The 20,451-nt window shown below is 43.8% G+C and overlaps 1 protein-coding gene across 10 annotated transcripts in view; it reads left to right on the forward strand.

Moving 5' to 3' along the window:
• The window catches only part of LOC136520896 (uncharacterized), a 44,967-nt gene extending 28,270 nt beyond the window's left edge, over positions 1–16,697 (forward strand). For 2 of the 10 annotated variants that reach the window (XR_010775425.1, XR_010775431.1), the window contains 16 exons: positions 3,920–4,037; positions 4,166–4,301; positions 5,577–5,637; positions 7,189–7,781; positions 8,809–8,928; positions 9,253–9,293; positions 9,737–9,931; positions 10,296–10,369; positions 10,936–11,280; positions 11,601–11,804; positions 11,888–12,013; positions 15,407–15,525; positions 15,625–15,700; positions 16,083–16,171; positions 16,266–16,461; positions 16,582–16,697. Coding sequence is in view for 1 of the 10 variants with exons in the window: in XM_066514575.1 (XP_066370672.1) it covers positions 11,691–11,804; positions 11,888–12,013; positions 15,407–15,525; positions 15,625–15,700; positions 16,083–16,171; positions 16,266–16,389 (648 nt within the window). In the remaining 9 variants the exon portion in view is untranslated. The other 8 variants (XR_010775430.1, XR_010775426.1, XR_010775432.1 and 5 more) reach the window with 8 other exon arrangements.
• The last annotated feature ends 3,754 nt before the right edge of the window (positions 16,698–20,451 follow it).

Genomic DNA, 20,451 nt, shown 5'->3' on the forward strand with positions numbered 1-20,451 from the left:
GATGAGAACGGTTCGTGCGTGGTGGTTGAGGACGGAGTCATGAGGATTTGGGATCATCATCGTTGCCTTCTTGCCAAGGTATCTAGAAGCGCAAATCAACTCTACGTCCTTAACGTGCAGGTGGCACAACCCCTCTGTCTCGCTGCTCATCGGGACGATGAGGCATGGCAGTGGCATGAGCGTTTCGGGCACCTTCACTTTGAGGCCCTGAAGTGGCTCAGTGCCATGGAGATGGTGCGAGGCGTGCTGTGCCTCGACCATGTGGAGCAGCTCTACGACGTCTATGTGTTGACGAAGTAGAGGCGACTCCCCTTTCTACAGCGGGCTAGCTTTCGAGCCAAGGAGAGGCTCGAGCTTGTGCATGGGGACTTGTGTGGCCTGGTGACACTGGCCACACCGGGAGGACGATGCTACTTCCTGCTGCTCGTCGACGACCTCTCCCGCTACATGTGGGTGATGGTCCTCGGCAGTAAGGGAGAGGCTATGGACGCCATCAGGCACGCACAGGCTGCTGCGGAGGCGGAGTGCGGCCACAAGCTGCGCGTGCTGCGCACCGACAACGGCGGCGAATTCACGGCGGCTGAATTCGCATCGTACTACGCTGATGAGGGCATTCAGCGCCACTACTCCGCGCCATATAGCCCACAGCAGAACGGCGTCGTCGAGCGGCGCAACCAGACGGTTGTGGGGATGGCTCGGGCCCTCCTCAAGCAGAGGGGGATGCTGGTTGTCTTCTGGGGAGAGGCAGTGGTGACGGCCGTCTATATCCTCAACCGCTCACCTACCAAGGCACTCGACGACAGGACACCGTACGAGGCTTGGCATGGGCGCAAGCCGGTGGTCTCTTACTTGCGGGTCTTCGGCTGCCTCGTGTTCGCCAAGGAGCTTGGCCACATCAGCAAGCTCGACGGCAGGAGCACTCCGGGAGTGTTCATCGGCTACGCGGAGGGCTCGAAGGCCTACCACATCCTCGACCCGAAGACACAGCGTGTGCGCACGGCGCGCGACGTTGTGTTCGACGAAGGCGAGGATGGGCGTGGGACAAGGCGATGGACGACGGCTCGGCTCCAACGTACGACGACTTCTCTGTCGATTACGTCCACTTCGAGGGAGCTGGGGGAGTAGGCGGCTCTTCTTCGGCGAGCGCGTCTACCCCAGTCCCCGAGCCTCCATCGACCCCGGCGCCTGCTACTCCGATAGCACCACGCTCTCCAGCCAAGACCTCGGCTACGATGAGTTCTTCGTCGGCTCCACCACAGCCGGCAACGCCACGCACTCCAGCACCGACAGGCACCACTCCGGGCACATCTACTCCACCACAAGCTCGTGTCGAGCACGGCCCGGTTGAGCTCGCTACTCCGCTCTCTCACGACGAGGAGCGCGTCGACGCGTACCACGACGGCGAGCCGTTGCGGTACCATACGATGGAGAACCTTCTCGGCGACCAGCCGGTGCCAGGACCGGTGCCTCACGACCTGGAGGCATAGTTGCACCTTGCATGTGATGACGGCGAGCCTCGGTCGTTTGCAAAGGCCGAGAGACACGCGGCATGGCGCGCCGCGATGCAGTTGGAGATGGATGCGGTTGAGAAGAACCGCACCTGGGAGCTTGCTGACCTTCCTCGTGGTCATCGTGCAATCACCCTTAAGTGGGTGTACAAGCTGAAGAGGGATGAAGCCGGTGCCATCATCAAGCACAAGGCTCGCTTGGTGGCACGAGGTTTCGTGCAGCAGGAGGGGGTCGACTTCGACGATGCCTTTGCTCCCGTGGCACGGATGGAGTCCGTGTGACTCCTCCTCGCGCTAGCTGGCCAGGAGGGCTGGCGTGTTCATCACATGGACGTCAAGTCGACGTTCCTGAACGGCGACTTGAAGGAGGTCTACGTGCACCAGCCGCCGGGATTTGCGATCCCCGGCAAGGAGGGCAAGGTGCTCCACCTGCGCAAGGCCCTCTATGGCTTGCGGCAGGCACCGAGGGCATGGAATGCCAAGCTGGATTCCACGCTAAAGGGGATGCGCTTCGAGCAAAGCCCGCACGAGGCGGCCATCTACCGATGGGGCAGTGGAGGTAATGCTCTGCTGGTGGGTGTCTACATCGACGACTTGGTGATCACCGGCACCAAGGATGCAGAGGTGGCGGCATTCAAGGAAGAGATGAAGGCCACCTTCCAGATGAGTGACCTGGGGCCTCTCTCCTTCTACCTGGGAATCGAGGTGTACCAGGATGACTCTGGGATCACGCTTCGACAGACCACCTACGCCAAGCGCGTCGTTGAGCTAGCTGGGCTCACCGACTGCAACCCAGCTCTCACTCCGATGGAGGAGAGGCTGAAGCTAAGCCGCGACAGCACGACGGAGGAGGTGAACGCTACGCAATACTGGCGTCTTGTGGGGAGCCTTTGCTACCTCGCCCACACACGGTCGGACCTGGCATTCTCCATCGGCTATGTTAGTCGGTTCATGCAGCGACCGATAATGGAGCACCAGTAGGCTGTGAAGAGGATCATCCGCTACGTTGCGGGGACTCTCGACCATGGCCTCTACTACCCTAGGTGCCCTGGGGCGGCACACTTCGTCGGGTACAGCGACAGCGACCACGCCGGCGACATCGACACCAGCAAGAGCACGAGCGGGATCCTCTTCTTCCTCGGCAAGTGCCTCGTTAGCTGGCAGTCGGTCAAGCAGCAGGTGGTGGCCCTGTCCAGCTGCGAGGCCGAGTACATAGCGGCCTCCACCGCTTCGACTCAGGCGCTCTGGCTCGCTCGACTGCTTGGTGATCTCGGCAGAGACACTAGAGCGGAGGAGCTCAGGGTGGACAGCAAGTTCGCTCTGGCCCTGGCAAAGAACCCCGTCTTCCATGAACGCAGCAAGCACATCCGGGTGAGGTACCACTTCATCCGAGGCTGTCTTGAGGAAGGGAGCATCAAGGCGAGTTACATCAACACCAAGGACCAGCTTGCGGACCTGCTCACCAAGCCCCTTGGGAGGATCAAGTTCCTTGAGCTCTGCTCTAGGACCGGGATGGTTCAACTTTCCCACAAGACGACGCACAAGACTTAGGGGGAGAATGATGGATAAGTCTAGCTGCTATGGTCTTTGTGGGGCTGTTGTGGTCTTTGTGTTTTTAGAACAGCATAGGACAGCATCTTAGACTAGAGGACAGCATTTAGGATAGCATCTTAGACTAGCATCTAGAGGACGACATTTTAGCATCTAGGACAGCATCTTAGACTAGCATCTTGGTATATGCTTGGCTAGCTAGCAGCCTATAAATATGTATCCCCAACCCCTTGGGTTGGCATGGCATTTGTGTGAGTTTGTGTGAGAAATAGACAAGAAAATTGCCCCAACTCCTAGTGTCATCCTCTCTCGATGAGAGTAAGAATTCTCCTACTACCAAGAGTAAGAATTCAGCGACTAACAGTGATTGATTGGTTTCTTCATCTACACGGTGGTATAACCTTCTTGATCACTCTCTTTACATTACCACAAACTAGTTGTCAAGCTCTTTAGTGTAGCTAGTTGTGAGAGCTTGTTTGCTTGGTTGGTGTGTCTCCTTAGTTAGCCTTTGAGAGCACACTAATATAGGGTAGTGTCATAGCTATTGTGTGAATAGATACTATATAAACTAGAATTGTAGTAGGTGGCTTGCATTTTGAGTAGGCTAGCGCAACACTTGCTTTGCCTCATAAATGTCTAACCATTTTGTTAAGTGTTATTGTAGAAATTTTTATTAGGCTATTCACCCCCTCTAGCCATTAGGACCTTTCAGCGAGGTAACAACCCTATTGGCTATCCTTATGATAGCTTGAAGATGCGCTTCTGTTGTTCTGATTCCTAACTGCCTGGCCATTCTTTTCTGATATTACGTTAGGATTCAAAGTATGCATAGTAGTGACTAAATACAAATCATGTTTCAGGTATATGATACTAACAACATCGGCAGTATCAGCATTTGTGAAGTATATATTCTATGTCAGTGACATGCTAATGGAAGGTCAATGGGAGAGGAAGGCAGTGTATACAATTTACATGGAGGTGATCAGTGCCCTTGTGCACTTGTATACATGCTCTTCTTCTTAAGTTCTATGGTACACCTTTCAAACTATAGTGTAAACTATGGTTGACGATTCATTATACTGAGGAACTATGGTGTCCCACTGCAGGAAATTTTTTTAGTTATATGAGACCTACAGCAACTTCAGAATTCGCATTGCAGATGTACACTACAAAAAGATCACTTCGAACATAAATGAACACTTTCCGGATGCTACAGTAGAAGAGTGGCACAATTTGAATATGGTGATATCTGTAACTGATCTTTGTAGATTCATTATCTTATCTCTTATCTTGTTTGACTTTTCATGTTTCATCAAAGCACTGCTTGATACTCCACATGCAGCGTCGCTTTCCTCTCTCTCTCTCTCTCTCATTTTCAGGGTTGAATAAAGAGTTCATTGTTTCAAAGTTCTAAGTAATACGGTTCAGAGTTCTAAGCTATGTGCAAGTTTAGGCTTAAAAAAATTAGGTACAATGCACTGATTCAAATATTTGGGAAAAAAATACAGTGAACCATGTTGTGCTCTTTATCTCCTGATCATCTTGCATTCTGAATTTTCAATTTTTATTTTTAAATCTCTTATCCAGTTTTCAGTTTTAACAATGTTACTTTAGAGAACTAAAAAGAACAAAACGTGGTTCACTGTATTATCTGATTTTTGCAGTACTCATACATGAAAATATTAGCATGTTCATCTAAGCAAAGAGGATGACACAGTAGGTACCCTTTTTAGAGAACTTCCATGCACATCCTAAAGTGCGCAAACTCTTGACGTTTTCAGTTTGCATCCTGTTATTGCTGTTACTTTGAGCACTTGACATTGGACAAGTTGGTCGAAGGGCAATGTCAGCACATCTTACTCTGCAATATATTTCTAATTAGCTACTGAACGCCAAAGAATGAGGATCCATTTACATGATTTTTTCTTTTATTTAGTTGTGCGAATATACTTTGCCATCCAATCACAAAAACTTATCATTGGGTTGTTCGGAGCTATATTAACCGGCACAAAACTACTAAGTTCATTTAACAGAGAAGTGTATCTGTTGTATTAAAAATGTTTGGATACATGCTAACAGCGAAGAATATCTGTTGTATTAAAAATGTTTAGACACATGCTAACAGAGAAGAGTATCTATTGATTTTTTCTGATTGTTTTCAGAAAAGGTGCTCATATATGCATGTATAGATCTCTAGAAAAATTGGTCCACTGACTACAAAGGAATATCTGAAGTGTGCTTTTAGAATGCAAGTTAGCAAAAAAGCCCTTATTCAGTGAAAACAAATTGTTTTATGTCAAACATGCATATGTTAGTTTTTAAGTTCAATTGTAATTTTATTCAGAGACCATATAACTAATCTTGGGTGTTGGCTTCCTCCTTTCAGTTACCATTCTTTCTATTAGGAATATACTTAGTTATTACCTCCGCCCAATTATTTGTAGTTATATCTCACTGTGTCATGTACTCTTGTACTAATTTAACTCAAGATCATGTTGGAGTCTTTGTAATCTGCAGTGTAGTTTACTGGTAGTGAGCATGAGGTAGTTGATCCACTTCCAAGTTCCAAAGAGCCAAGGTATTATTGTTGTCACCTTATAAAACACATGCTGTCATGTTGAGGTGTTCCAACCATCTGATCCTGTTAGGGTCGAACTTTTGTGAAAACCTTAAATGACTAATAACCTTAAATGACTAATAACCTTAAATGACTAATAGCTGGTTGGATGCGTGATCAATGGGGCCATTCCAAATCACGCTTGGTCTTTTCCATAGATCATAACACTTAAAAGCAAGCATTGGCTTGCATAACTTTTGCTCAAAAAAATTAGTTTCGTGGTGGGCAATAGCAATTTTTATTTGGGTGCATGTATGAACATTCCGCAGATTGCATGATACATGGTTGAATTGAGATTCTTTTTATTGCATTCTCTAGAAAAATTGCCTCAACATAGATAATTATTGGCCCATTGTAACTCATGGACATAGACCTTGACTGTGGCCGCATCTCAGCATGCGTGGCAGACCGTCTCAATGTGGAAGAACGCTGGTGGTAGTAAGACTAAATTTTGTCTGAGATCACGCTGGTGGTAGTAAGACTAAATTTTGTCTGAGATCACGCTGGTGGTATGTATGAACATTCCGCAGATTGCATGATACATGGTTGAATTGAGATTCTTTTTATTGCATTCTCTAGAAAAAATTGCCTCAACATAGATAATTATTGGCCCATTGTAACTCATGGACATAGACCTTGACTGTGGCCGCATCTCAGCATGCGTGGCAGACCGTCTCAATGTGGAAGAAAGCTAGTGGTAGTAAGACTGAATTTTGTCTGAGATCACGCTGGTGGTAGTAAGACTGAATTTTGTCTGAGATCACTATACGCTGCCCTGTTTTAACGGACATGCCATGGATGTCGTGCTCAACTGCTAGGCGGCCGATGCGCACGCCATTCGACAATGACTCAGTTGGATGATGCGCTGGCCGTGTGCACCCAGTATAGTGGATGGGGGGCCAACAAGGGTCGAACCCCGTACAAAGGCAGATTGCTGCCAACAAGGAAGATGACAAGGGAAGCGACCGTGTAAGCTGCCTTTTGACGGATAGGGATCTAGCCACTGGGGTTCTGGACTTCTAGAAAGACTCCAACCGGTATCTGAGTAAGATCGCGTAGCTCTAGCCTACGATGATCTAGCATTTTGAATTCTTAATGCAACATAGCTCCAGCCTACGATGATCTGCGTGCGATCCCATGATCCTGGCTGCATTCCATGTGCGGCATGCCATCCCCACGCACGCTACCTCATGAATTGCATTGAGATTTTGCTGGCCTCCCGTAACTATTTGTGTTTTAGAAAAGCTGAGTAGCTTTATTGCAATTTTAAGATCTAGGACTTCTCAAGTATAATGGTCTCATCATACTATGCTAGAATTATAGTCCGTTCATTACAAGTCTTTTGTATTGAATTAAAAAAATTGCCTACATCTTATCTCTATCTCTACCACTGAAAATTAGCGATGGGAATCGTTGACCGACGTGCCATACTCGCTCGCTTTCCCCGCACGCGCGTGATTTCCTCCCTGCTCTCTTCCCCGGCGCTCACGATCTCCTCCTGAAATCACGCAGATCTTGTCCACCGATCCAATCATGTACAAAGGAAATCGCCTCCACTCACGTATAAAAGATCCGCGGCATCCTTTCCCATCGCTCCAATCAAGTACACAGGAAGCAGCCCTCGCCGTCGCTCGCCCACGCCACCGCCGTGCCGAGAAGGAGAAGGCCCGACGACGAATCGCCGAAAAGCAGAGCTCGACCTCGCTCGCCGTCGCTCTCACCGTCGCACTTGCCTTCGTCGAGCACCACGTCCGCGCTCGCTGACGCCACCGCCGCAACATCGTGCCGAGAAGGAGAAGGCCCAACCACGGAGAGCTCGACCTCGCCGTGTGCGCCCGCTCTGTTGTCCTTGCCCCACCCCGAGCCCCCAATCCACGGCGACGGATTGCCGACAAGGAGAAGGACTGCCGAGGTTCACGCCCACGCCATCGTCCTCGCTCCGCGCGCTCGCCCACACCGCCACCTTCTCTCCCTCCCTGTCATGCCGCCGCCGCCTCCAGATTCGATCGGCGTAGCAGTGCTGGACACTAGGTGCCCGCGCCCAAGGCCCAACGCGACGCGCTCGACGCCGCCATCAAGGAGCTCGTTGATCTGTCCATCCAAAGGTACAGTGTCTCTGATTTTCTCGCCACTTCTGAAATGTAGCAGTATCAAGTTGACTTTACAATTCTAGCTCTTTATGCGGTGCAAATCTGAAACAACCTGCTGAATGTTCAAGGTGAAAGTGAAACAATACAAAAGAACACAGATTGATCTATTCTTGGTGATGGTGAAATCTTTAGGTAATGGTGAAATGATATGGCCTTTTGTACCATATGTTCTGCATGCATTGTGTGCATACTGGTCCTTACAACATAATATGTGGCATGCTCTTTGCAATAGTTATTTTCCTGTTGACTAAATATGTATGTTGTCTTACTGATCACTTATAAATACATGGAATTATGCCATCTAAATACATGGATATATTGATTTTGAGCAGTCCTCATTTTTTATTTTGTTGTGCTTCTTTTTCTTTAACACAATCTATATGTTGAATCAATGCCTCCATTCACTACTCACTGTCTGGCAATTGGTATGCAGAGACACAAACAAAACGAAATATAAAGGAGGAAAAGGATCTCAATTCAGTATAGATTTAGGACCACGTGTATGCAGTTGCAGGCACATAGTTCACCTCAGAGAGCACCTTAGGAAAATAATAATCACATATAATCAGTAGATGTTGTGAAGAAGGTAAATATGCAGAAGATGGTAAGTAAAGACAAGCATTCAAATTGTAAAACCAGTAAGTTCAGTCATTGCAAATAAGAAGAAAGAACCTTTTTGGTGCCATACTGGATCGCAGATTTCTTTAAATATGATACTATATCTATAACAGGGGACAATAATTTATTAAATGGCAGTCTTTAGTAGGAAAAAAATGAAAAGGGCACAAAATGCTAACATGGTTGTTGTCCAATTTTTTAGCCTGCAAATCAGTGAGTACTCAAGTTCCAAGATAATGAGTTACTACATAGTACTTGCTTGTGCCACTACTGCAACTATAGGCCATTATTAGGCATTTGGATATCTGCAGTGTTATCTCTGTCAGTACTGCCAACATTTTCCTTTCTTTTTTTGTTATCTCAGAGACCAACCTTTTTTGGGGGATACACCGTCTGAATCCATGCACCAATTGTCGAGTGTTGGCATGCAACGATCATAAGAAGCAGAAACTAAAGCACGGTCTGCCCACAACCAAGTAGTCAGGTATATGAAATAATGGTCATTCCCTGAATATTTTCAGGATTATAATTTTGTTGTTTAGTGATCATCATATCTGCTTGCAGAATTTCACTTCTACTTATAATTACAAATTTCTTCAAATAACAAAAGATAGACTTCACTTTTTTCTACTCTGGATCATCTAGAGTGGTAGAACATTTTTCTGTTTCATAAGGTAAGACCAAAAGAGAAGATGCTCTCTGTGTGATCGAAATATACCAACTTAAGTAATCTATATAGTTTTCTACTTTTCGGAGTATAGAATGACCGAAAGATTAACACTGAGATGATGGTTTGATACCTATGCAGATCACTCTTCAGAAATACATGTCTCTGTCAAGCTTGTGCAGGTGCGTATTTTTGTGCAAGCTATTTCTGTAAGTGCTGGACGAGAGGGTCTATTCTATTAGTTGTTGGTTCATTACTATTCATTGGCAGACAGTATATTGCATTGCCCTTGTTGCTCTGAATTTCACAGACAAAATGGAATTCATGTATAGTTGTTTGCATCCCAAAGTGTATCATGAAAAAAATTAGCTTCTATTCATGAATCTATGAAAGATAGTCCTTGTTGACTAATGTTAATTTGATTCCCATACTGATTCTCTATACAACTTCACAGTTTTATTAGTATGTCACTGATTTTCCTATCTTGTTGACTAATGTTAATTTGATTCCCATACTAATTGGCTATGCAATTTCACAATTTTATTAGTATAATCACTGATTTCCTGTACCATTTTTCTTATTGCTAGACTCTATGAACTAATGGTACTGACCTATGCCATGGCAGTGATGAGATGAAGGTTTAGGTTGGCGAGATGTGATGAAGGATTTATGTGGGCTATAAATGATTGAGATTGTGTATCACCATTTGATCTTTGGTGGGTTTTTCTTTGAGGTTGGATGCTAAGGCAAGATGGAAAAAATAGCACATAAGTAACAGATCTTTCAGGTTCTTTATGTATTGACAGTTTGGTACATACAGGTATACAACTTGAGTGTCATGTCAACTTCGGCTAATTATCTTGTTGCTACACTTTTTTATCACATAGTTAGTGCTTAATCCCCATAGGTACATATAACTACAAGTGGTGCTTACTGGATTTAAGGGGCTTTCAAGTTTGAAAAAACTATGCTAATGAATTATAGCTCAGTAAATGCCCAGTGCCTATTTTTTATTGTGTTTAACATTATCTATCCATCCATCTCTCATCCCTTCCCCACACCATAAGGTGATGTCAAGTAATTATTTTTATCATGCGCTCACTGAATTTACTGAGTTTGTTTTGCCTCTTTGATTAACAGCCACAATAAGATGTAGAACTGATATGTCCATATTTTGTTTACAGTTGAGCAACTGACTTTGAAAGTCAAGCATTTAAAAAAAAAAAGCAAACATCCATCAGTTGTTGTACACAAGAAGGTATGCAAAATCTTAGTTTCTCTTATGATTTATTTGTGCTGGTTTACCACATCTGGTGGCGATGCTTTTTTATCTGTTTTTATCTTGATTCATTGTATGCAAATGCAGTTGAGATCCCTCAGTTTATCCTTCACTGCAGAGTTGTATTACTTGTAGAAAACAAACACTATGTGTATTTGATACTAGAAAGTACTTATTATAATTATTTTCTTGCAACTAATGCCGCTCATGGCATTGTATTATAATTATTTAACACTCAGTGTATTTAATACTATGTGTATGCAAATATAGTTTAATGCTTTGATAGTTAGATCATGTAGTATTTCATATGGTCACCCATGGCATTGTGTCATCAGATTGAGGTTGTTGATTCAGGTGTTACATAGTATCATTTTGATTTGTTTAGTTTGTGGCATTGTGTCATCATATTGTTTTCACTCCTGTCTACTGTTCATGGTCCGGCAATTGTAACCAGGATTGGTTTGATAGTTGATTTTTATATTCAAATCATTTAATCATATGACTGGTTATTACTAATTACAAGTCTGGGTATCTCCAAATTTTAGATAAACAGCACAAGAACAGAGATTGCAAGGTTCAGAAGAGCAGAGAAGGTCTCGATGGATAGTTCAGATGCAAAGGTTTCGAAGGAAAATGGAGGCCCCTTAGAAGATATTGTACAAACAGAAATTTCTAGTGAGCCTATGGATGATTCTAGATGGTTGCAAGAAAGCATGAGTACAGAAGTTACCCACGAAGCTCTACCAGTTGACCAGGGCTTTAGCACGGCCCATGATGAAAAGACCCTATCAACTTCTGGGGTAGATCCGACGGGAGAAAAATGACTTTCGAAAATCATAATCGTACAAAATAAACCCAAAAAAATCTGTCTTCACCGGTTGCCCCAGAAGGTATTGATATTTTCTCTTTGATGGATTAACCTAGAAAAACTGCTAACTATTGTTGTATACTTTAATTTAATCCTCTTTTTCATATTATGTTTGTACCGATACTGATAGAGCCATAATTGAATCTGTCAAAAAAATCCATCTTCACCTGGGAATAAGGAGCTTGTGCTCATAGATGATGTTCTGGTGTCGAGAAACCACATGGAATATCTTTTTCAGCCATATGAATACTTGTCCGACAAAGTAACAGATGCAAGTCATAATACTCAATCAAACATTGCCAACTTCAATGCTCTTTCTCTCTAATGGCAAAATGTATGTAGGTCATAGATGCTTATATTAAATTGCTGAAGGCCCAGGAGGGTTTAAAAAAGAGGCCAGTCTATCTTGAAACTGCGTGCTTAGTTGCAATCATGAAGCGGGATGGAGAAAAGGATGAGACCATTGAAGCCAATTACCCTAACTGTGGCACTTCACAGCGTCCTGGTTTAGTTCAAAGGGTGCTAGCTTACTTGAAGCATGACATGGTAACAATTTTTTTAAACGATTTATTGGTCTTTCATTATCAATTTTTTATGCTTGGCAAAATATTTATTGTTTGATTTGATAGGTGTTCCTTCCAATAAATGTTACAAATACACATTGGTATCTTATTGTTATAAACGCCGACAAACGTGAGGTTCAGGTGCTAGACTCTTTGGGCGAGATGTTCGGACGTGTTGACCTCAATAAAATTGTGGGTATTTCTTAACACAGCTATTTATACACATTTTATATTTTAGAAATATTGATTGATTCGTTCTTCTAACTCCGCCTATGGTGGGGCGTCTTTGGTGTCCCAGCATAGCAGGTCCTAAGCCCTGATAAAGGAGGAGGGTTGTGTTAGGCGTGGCGAGCCAATGTAAAAACTTAGTCACTTAAATGGAGATGAAACCCGAAAGAAAATCGTTGAGGCGTAACCCTCTTAGCGACGCGCCATATCGGAACCCGGGTATAGTGTTAAATGGACAAGGGCCGGGTCGTCACCCCCGTGACGCGCCGTGTCGTGATCTGGGCATGGTGTCAAGTAACCAAGGATCGGGTCGCCGCTTTCTTAGTGGCGCGCTACATCGGCGCCCGGATGTAGTAAAAAATGAGCAAGGGTCTTCGCATCAGAGTCGACGGGTGCGAAGGGTAAGGAAGCTAGTCGAACCAACTAGGATTCGTTTAGGTAGTTGGAATGTAGGGTCACTTACAGGTAAGTTAAGAGAATTAGTTATACCGCGACTAGGAGGCGTGTAAATATATTATGCGTTCAAGAGACTAAATGGAAGGGTCAGAAGACGAAGGAGGTGGACAATACAGGTTTCAAGCTTTGGTACACAGGGACAGTCGCGAATAGAAATGGAGTAGGAGTTTTGATTGATAAGAGCCTCAAGAATGGTGTGGTGGGAGTGAGAAGGCAAGGAGATAGGATTATCTTAGTCAAGCTTATCGTTGGTGATATGGTCTTGAACGTAATTAGTGCGTATGCCCCCCAAGTAGGCCTCGACGAGAGTGCTAAGAGACAGTTCTGGGAAGACTTAGATGGGGAGATCTTAATGGGCATGTAGGTACTACAAGCGCAGGTTTCGAGGCAGTTCATGGAGGTTTTGGGTATGGTAGTAGGAATCAGGAGGGGGAGAAAGTTCTGGACTTCGCGGTAGCTTTTGACCTGATGATAGCCAACACTTTCTTTAGAAAGAGAGAATCTCATCTAGTGACCTTCAGTAGCGGACAACACTGTAGCCAGATTGACTTTGTCCTCACAAGAAGAAAGGACAAACGAGCATGCATGGATTGCAAGGTGATACCAGGGGAGTGTGTTGTTTCTCAACATAAGCTTTTGGTGGCAGATTTTTGTTTTTAGGTGCGTGCCCGTAGGGATAAACAAGCTAAGATTGAAAGAACAAAGTGGTGGAAACTGAAAGGAGAGACGTCAGAGGTATTTAGGGAAAGGGTTATCAAAGAGGGCTCTTGGAAGGAAGAAGACGACATAAACAATATGTGGGACAAGATAGCAACCAACATTCGGAAGGTAGCCTCAGAGGTGTGTGGAGTAACCAAAGGAAGGGGACGCGAGGCTAAAGATACTTGGTGGTGGAACGAGGAAGTCCAAAGGGCTATTAAGGAGAAGAAAGAATGCTATAGACGCTTGTACCATGACAGGAGTGTGGACAACATAGAGAAGTATAAGGTGGCAAAGAAGACTGCAAAGCGAGCTGTAAGTGTGGCAAAGGGTAGAGCGTACGAGGATCTTTACCAATATTTGAGTACGAAGAAAGGAGAGAAGGACATTTATAGGATGGCTAGGGTTCATGAGAGAAAGACACGGGACTTCAACCAAGTTAAGTGCATTAAGGATGAAAGGGAGCATCTCTTGGTAAAGGAGGATGAGATCCGACATCGATGGCAAGAGTATTTTGACAAATTGTTCAATGGTGAGAATATGGACACAACCTTTCAGTTGGATGACTCTTTTGATGACACCAATAGGCGCTTTGTGCGGAGAATCCAAGAATCTAAGGTCAGAGAGGCGTTGAAAAGGATGAAAGGAGGTAAGGCGATGGGACCGGATGGTATCTCAATCGAGGTGTGGAGATGTCTCGGGGACATAGCTGTAGTATGGTTAACCAAGCTGTTCAACCATATTTTTCGATCGAACAAGATGCCTGATGAGTGGAGGAGAAGTATATTGGTACCAATCTACAAGAACAAAGGGGATATTCAAAGTTGTACAAATTACCGGGGAATTAAGTTGATGAGCCATACTATGAAGCTATGGGAGAGAGTTATCGAGCATCGCTTGAGAGCAATAACGCGGGTCTCTATGAACCAATTTGGTTTCATGCCCGGAAGGTCAACCATGGAAGCCATTTTCTTAATAAGACAAGTTATGGAGCGGTATAAGGAGAAGAAGAAGGACCTACACATGGTTTTTATTGACTTGGAGAAGGCTTATGATAAAATACCAAGGAATGTTATGTGGTGGGCTTTGGACAAACATAAAGTCCCAACGAAGTACGTTGGGCTCATTAAGGACATGTACAGCAATGTTGTGACTAGAGTTCGAACAAGTGATGGAGACACGGATGACTTCCCGATTAGGATAGGACTACATCAAGGGTCAGCTTTGAGCCCTTATTTGTTTGCTTTAGTGATGGATGAGGTCACAAGGGACATACAAGGGGACATCCCTTGGTGTATGCTTTTCGCGGACGATGTAGTGCTAGTTGATGAAAGCCGGACAGGAGTGAATCAGAAACTGGAGTTATGGCGGGAGACTTTGGAGTCCAAAGGTTTTAGACTTAGTAGAACTAAAACTGAGTATATGAGATGTGACTTTGGCACTACTACTCAGGAGGAGGAAGATGTTAGTTTGGAAGGTCAAGTAGTGCCTAGGAAGGATACCTTTCGATATTTAGGATCTATGCTACAGAGGGACGGGGATATTGATGAAGATGTTAGCCATAGAATCAAAGCAGGGTGGATGAAGTGGCGACAAGCGTCAGGTGTCCTATGTGATAAAAGGGTACCACAGAAGCTAAAAGGCAAGTTTTATAGGACGGCGATTAGACCTGCTATGTTGTATGGTGCAGAATGTTGGCCTACGAAAAGACGACATATTCAACAGCTAAGTGTCGCGGAAATGCGTATGTTGCGTTGGATTTGCGGTCATACAAGAAGGGATCGAGTTCGGAACGATGATATACGTGAGAGATTAGGGGTAGCGCCAATTGAAGAAAAGCTTGTCCAACACCGGTTGAGATGGTTTGGACATGTGCAACGGAGACCTCCAGATGCACCGGTGCGTAGTGGAATCCTAAGTCAGGATAGTAACGTGAAGAGAGGCAGAGGAAGACCGAAGTTGACTTGGGTAGAGGCAATAAAAGGAGACTTGAAAGGATGGAATATACCTAAAGACTTAGCCTTAGATAGGAGTGCTTGGAAGACAGCTATTCACGTGCCTGAGCCTTGATTGCTTCTATTGGGTTTCAACTCTAGCCTACCCCAACTTGTTTGGGACTTAAAGGCTTTGTTGTTGTTGTTGTTGTTGTTGTTGTTGTTGTTGATTCGTTCTTCTATGAACAAATAGTGAGGTGGATTGCAGAAACAGATAGATTTCATATTGGAGGAGACAGGCCCGAAAGAGCACAAATGGCTAGATGTTGAGGTTGATACCTGGCCGGTTAGGGAGATTTTCCACTGCAAATTATTACAAACAGATGGGTACGTCAAAAATAATGACATGTCATATAAGTTGAATTTTATGTGTCTTTTCCTTTTTGATCTAATATGAGCCTTAACCTCTATTAATGTTGTATGTAGTTTTTCATGCGGTTTATTCTTAATAAACTTTATGGAGTATTGGACTGGGAACGATTTGTCAGACGAGTTCAATCAGGTAAACTATGTGTCTTACCCCAAGTTATGAGTGTGCACTAGCTGTGGGTTTTTAATTAATAATTAATTAGGTTCATACTATCGTGCACGATGATATGAAAGAATTTAGATTGAAGCTTGCGGTGGTCTTGCTATCTTCAGAGTTAAACAAACGAAAGGGTGCTCCATATCTTGATAGGGATGAAAATATTGGAAGCCCAAGCGACTGTGCCATAATAGAGAATCCAAAGATGGCTGATCAAGTGTCCACGAAAAAGAGAGAACATTATGAGGAGGCCGAATGCTTAGTGGTTCAAACGAACACCCCTCAACACATGCAAACTCAGAATAAATCCCCACAAGTCCATACCAACCAAGACCCTAATGAGTTTTGGGCATTTTAGGCCATGAAAGACATGCCAATGAACAAGGAAGAGATGCCTGAGTTACTGTGTGATTACGTCATGGCAATTCAGGATGAAGCGACGTTGAAGTAAGCTACATGCTTATTTTAATTACTTTATTTACTAATAATATTGTGCTATCTTATATGACGAAAACCATCATATGTGTCTAATGCTTTGCAGGAAGCCTTGGGTTAAAGGTGTTCATCCCTCCATGATTGCCCTAAGTGTCAAGGACCTACAAGAGTTGTTAATGAACAATCGAGACATCTTTGAGAACTGTTTCAACTTAGGTGTTTGTTTTTAGGCAGCTCGAGAGTACAATACAATGAAAAAATACAATAGTATTACGAAGCATCACATGGACCTGAGATTCTGTGTAAGCACATTTTTAAAATTCTTATCGTGCTATATTATATTGTCTTATTTGTTGTTCTCCTAATTGTATAAAGTAGGGCAAGTTATACTAATCCTGACTCTCGATATCCTTCTCTTCTAGAAAATGTGTGCTTTAACAAAAATGCCAGAATACCGTAAAAATACACTAAGAAAGAAATGGCTGCTGCGATTAGTGTATGTGAGGATATGAAATACAACTTAGCACAATGCAGATATGTAAGTCGCTTGCTCTTGCTTTTATTACTTGTTTCCTATATACTATTCTAAACGCTACCATGTTTGTAGTTTCTTTTGCCATGGCTGCACGTTCGAAAGTATATGCTATATGTTTTCGATCAGAAGGAGAAGATGCTTATCATGATTGATCCTAGACCTATTGAAGACTGGTGTAAAGACACCGGCGCTGATGTATGCCAGGTACACTCTTGGATTTACCTTGCTGTACACGGATGCAGTGAATGTACATATTCCTGGATGGAATGAGGATGTCTTCAAATGGAAATTCAGATGGGAAGGAAATATTGCAGAGGACATAGATGGCTAACTAACGCAGAGTCACTATAGCTTGCAATAATAATACCTACGATTTAACTATTTCTATATATCGTTGATCGTGAATCTTGCCACAGACATTTAAGTGGATATCTTATTCTATAGTATATGTCTGCGTGGAATAGACCAAAAGCCATACATATTTATATGGTGAGTATAACACTTTGTTTTAAGTTTTTGTGGAAGATTTTTCAAGAGACGCAGTATTACCCATGCGACAGGCACTAATATTGACATATATACCCGAGCCTGTGTACAGAATGGTATGGAGATACGACGGAACTTATTCATGTATTTATTGACGCACGAAAGAAATGGATATCGGAGATTTCTTCCTACCGATATAAAACATTATCTTAGGCGCATCACGGAAATGTCTATAAAGTAGAGTTTGTAAGCTTGTGATGCCGCATTCTCTGTAACTGTTAATTTCACAAACTTTGCTTTTTGGATTAACCGTAACTTTAACGTTGATATTTAATTTTTACATAGGTTTGTGCCTGTGCGTTGCTACGGGATAGTTAACATTTTATACTAAAAGCATACGGATCGCACGATAAGATAACAATACTCTAAAATTAAATATCAATGTTAAAGTGACATTTAATCATCGGTCGTGCCCGCTCCCTTCGTGCAAAACAAAACCTTGACCGCTTGCTTTAACTTTGGTATTTAATTTCATAAATTTTGCTTTTTGGATTAAATGTCACTTTAACGTTGGTATTTAATTTTACAGCATTGTTATCTTATCGTGCAATCCGTGTGCTTTTAGTATAAAATGTTAACTATACCATAGCAACGCACGAGCACGAACCTAGTTATACTTAAATATAAAATATTTTATGAGACAAGCGATAGTTTTGCATTAAATGGTACCATAAATTTTGTAGATATTGTGTTATTTATCAATCAATCTCCAATAATCACATTGATAGTAGTATTTGATTGGAGAATGAAATAACGGTATATGTGTCTTTTGTATTAGTCATGTAGGTTGAGCTTTGACCCATATATCATTTTGTCGCCCTTTTCACCGTTAATAAAGAGCATGTCCATGATGGCTAAAATTTGTGTGCTCGGAACTTATGTTTCAATAATTAGGCACCTTCCTACCAGGCGGATCGGAAATGTCCACTCCGACAGGTGGCGGCTCTCCCTTCTCTCTCACCACTCGCAGTCATGTGCCCTTGCCGATGTTTTCGTCACCAGCAATCAATTTGGCAAAGCAACTAGAGGCTAAGCCCGCTAGACAGGATAACCTCACCACCCTTAGTAACTGATACGTGTCAAATACATCTATGTGGGATGCATACATCAATTTGTTGCAGATTTTAGAGCAACTCTAGCAATAGCCTCAACATTAGAACCCCTACTTTTGATTTAGTGCTCCTCTGATTTTTGGGTGGCTTGTTTTCTCGGCTCAACTCTAGCAGTACCCCAAAATGAGACCCCACTTTCTCTCTCTCTCTCTCTCTCTCTCTCTAGCCAAATGTTTCAACAATTCAAATTTAGACTCAATAATTCAAATTACAGTTTAACAGACATCATATGTAATGGATTTGATCTCAATAGCAATTGCAAATCAAAAGTAGTAGTTCATCCTCGCATAATCCAATTACCTCAGTCAAAAATAGTAGTTCATTGTTGCGTGACCCAAATACCTCAATCAAAATTAGAATTAAACATCATTGTGCATGCTAATGTGCTCATAGCATATCCAATTTCATCATTTTTTACAATCATCAAAATTCCGTCACATCGGGAAGGACTAAAGGGGTCAGCGATGATGCACACCTGCCAGGTTGCCATTCTGCTCAGGAAAGAAGATGGGGGCAATGACGGTGCACACCTATCTGCTCAGCAAGCATAGGGGCCTACCAGGGAGGTCAAGCTAGTGAAAAAAGACACCGAGGAGGGTGAGATTAGGCTAGATGACATTGGTGATCTCTAGGTCCAGCAGAGAGCGGTTGGCGAGGGAACCCAAGTGGGCAAGGAAGGCGGGAGGAGGTTTACCTCGTGCAAACCAGAGTAGGGGAAGCACCAAGGGAAGGAGGACCTCAGACGGACTAAAGCTAGAGAGGGCTAAAGGGAGGAGGACCTCAGACAGATAGGAGCCAAGGAAGGCGTCATGGGGATCCACTGGTTGGACCTAGGGTTCTACCTACGCACTACAATCTGCCTAGAAAAGTGGAGGAGGTGCAGGGAGGTCCGAAGGTAGGGCAGGGAGCCAGGGAGCTCAAGTTTGGCCAACAGAGACGAGGGAGGTAGCATCCACATTTGAGCATGATAGTAGTGGAGGTGGAACATTAGCAAGAGGGGAGTAGGCCTTTGTGTGGGCATAGGTGGGGAAGGAGGGAGCCAAAGGGCATAAATCAAAAGTTGAAGGTGTGATAAGACCACCTAGGAATGGGAGGTGGAGGGGGAAAGTAAGGGGGCTCCTACTTGGTGCCTGAGTAGGAGGCCTGTTGGAGTGGGGCTTTTGCACTCTGGTACCTAAAAGTAGGGTAGGAGTCTATTGTAGTTGCTTTTAGATAGCTAAGGTGTTGATGCTCTTGCTTGTTAGCATTGAATTGGCAGTCGACTTTCTTGATTCTAGGGGTTACTTCTCGTCCATAGGAAGTTTCACATCCGCACGCCCAAGTTGCCTTGCAAATCTCATCTACCAATTAATGCTACTCCTCGGCTTTCTCTACCACCCTATTGCTCAAGCACTAGAATAGTTGCTTCCGCGTCCTACTCAAAGGTGGAGCACCCACACATTGCAAGGATGTAGGCAAGGAAGAAGACATGCAGGTCTTTGCGTGGAGATGTGGGAAGAGAAGTTTGATTTTTTTTTCTTCTATCTATTTTTTCATGGGTCTGAATGGTAGGTCCTCTAAACTAGCTTGAGCAAAAAGTGCTAATAAAACCTAGTTGACATGGTGTAGTCTCAGCACCTTAAATACTGCTATACACTATTGAAAGGTCCTAATGGCTAGAGGGGGTGAATAGCCTATAAAAATTTCTACAACAACACTTAACAAACTGGTTAGACAAATATGAGGCGAAGCGAATGTTGTGCTAGCCTACTAAAAATGCAAGCCACCTACCACAATTCTAGTATCTATAGTCTCTATCCACACAAAGGCTATGTCACTACACTAAGTTAGTGAGCTCTCAAAGACTAACTAAAGAGCCTCACTAACCACTAGACTCGACACAAGCTTGCTCTCAAAACTAATTACACTAAAGAGCAAAGCAACACTAGAAATGTAAATGCAAGGTAGAGGATGTGATGATTATACCACCGTGTCGAGGATAGAGCCAATCAATCACAATCAAGATAACCAATAAAATCCTCGGACAATGATGACACAAGATTTTTTACCGAGGTTCACTTGCTTGCCAGCAAGCTAGTCCTCATTATGGTGATTCACTC

This window comes from Miscanthus floridulus, chromosome 18 (genome assembly GCF_019320115.1).
Source record: "Miscanthus floridulus cultivar M001 chromosome 18, ASM1932011v1, whole genome shotgun sequence".
NCBI lineage: Eukaryota > Viridiplantae > Streptophyta > Magnoliopsida > Poales > Poaceae > Miscanthus > Miscanthus floridulus.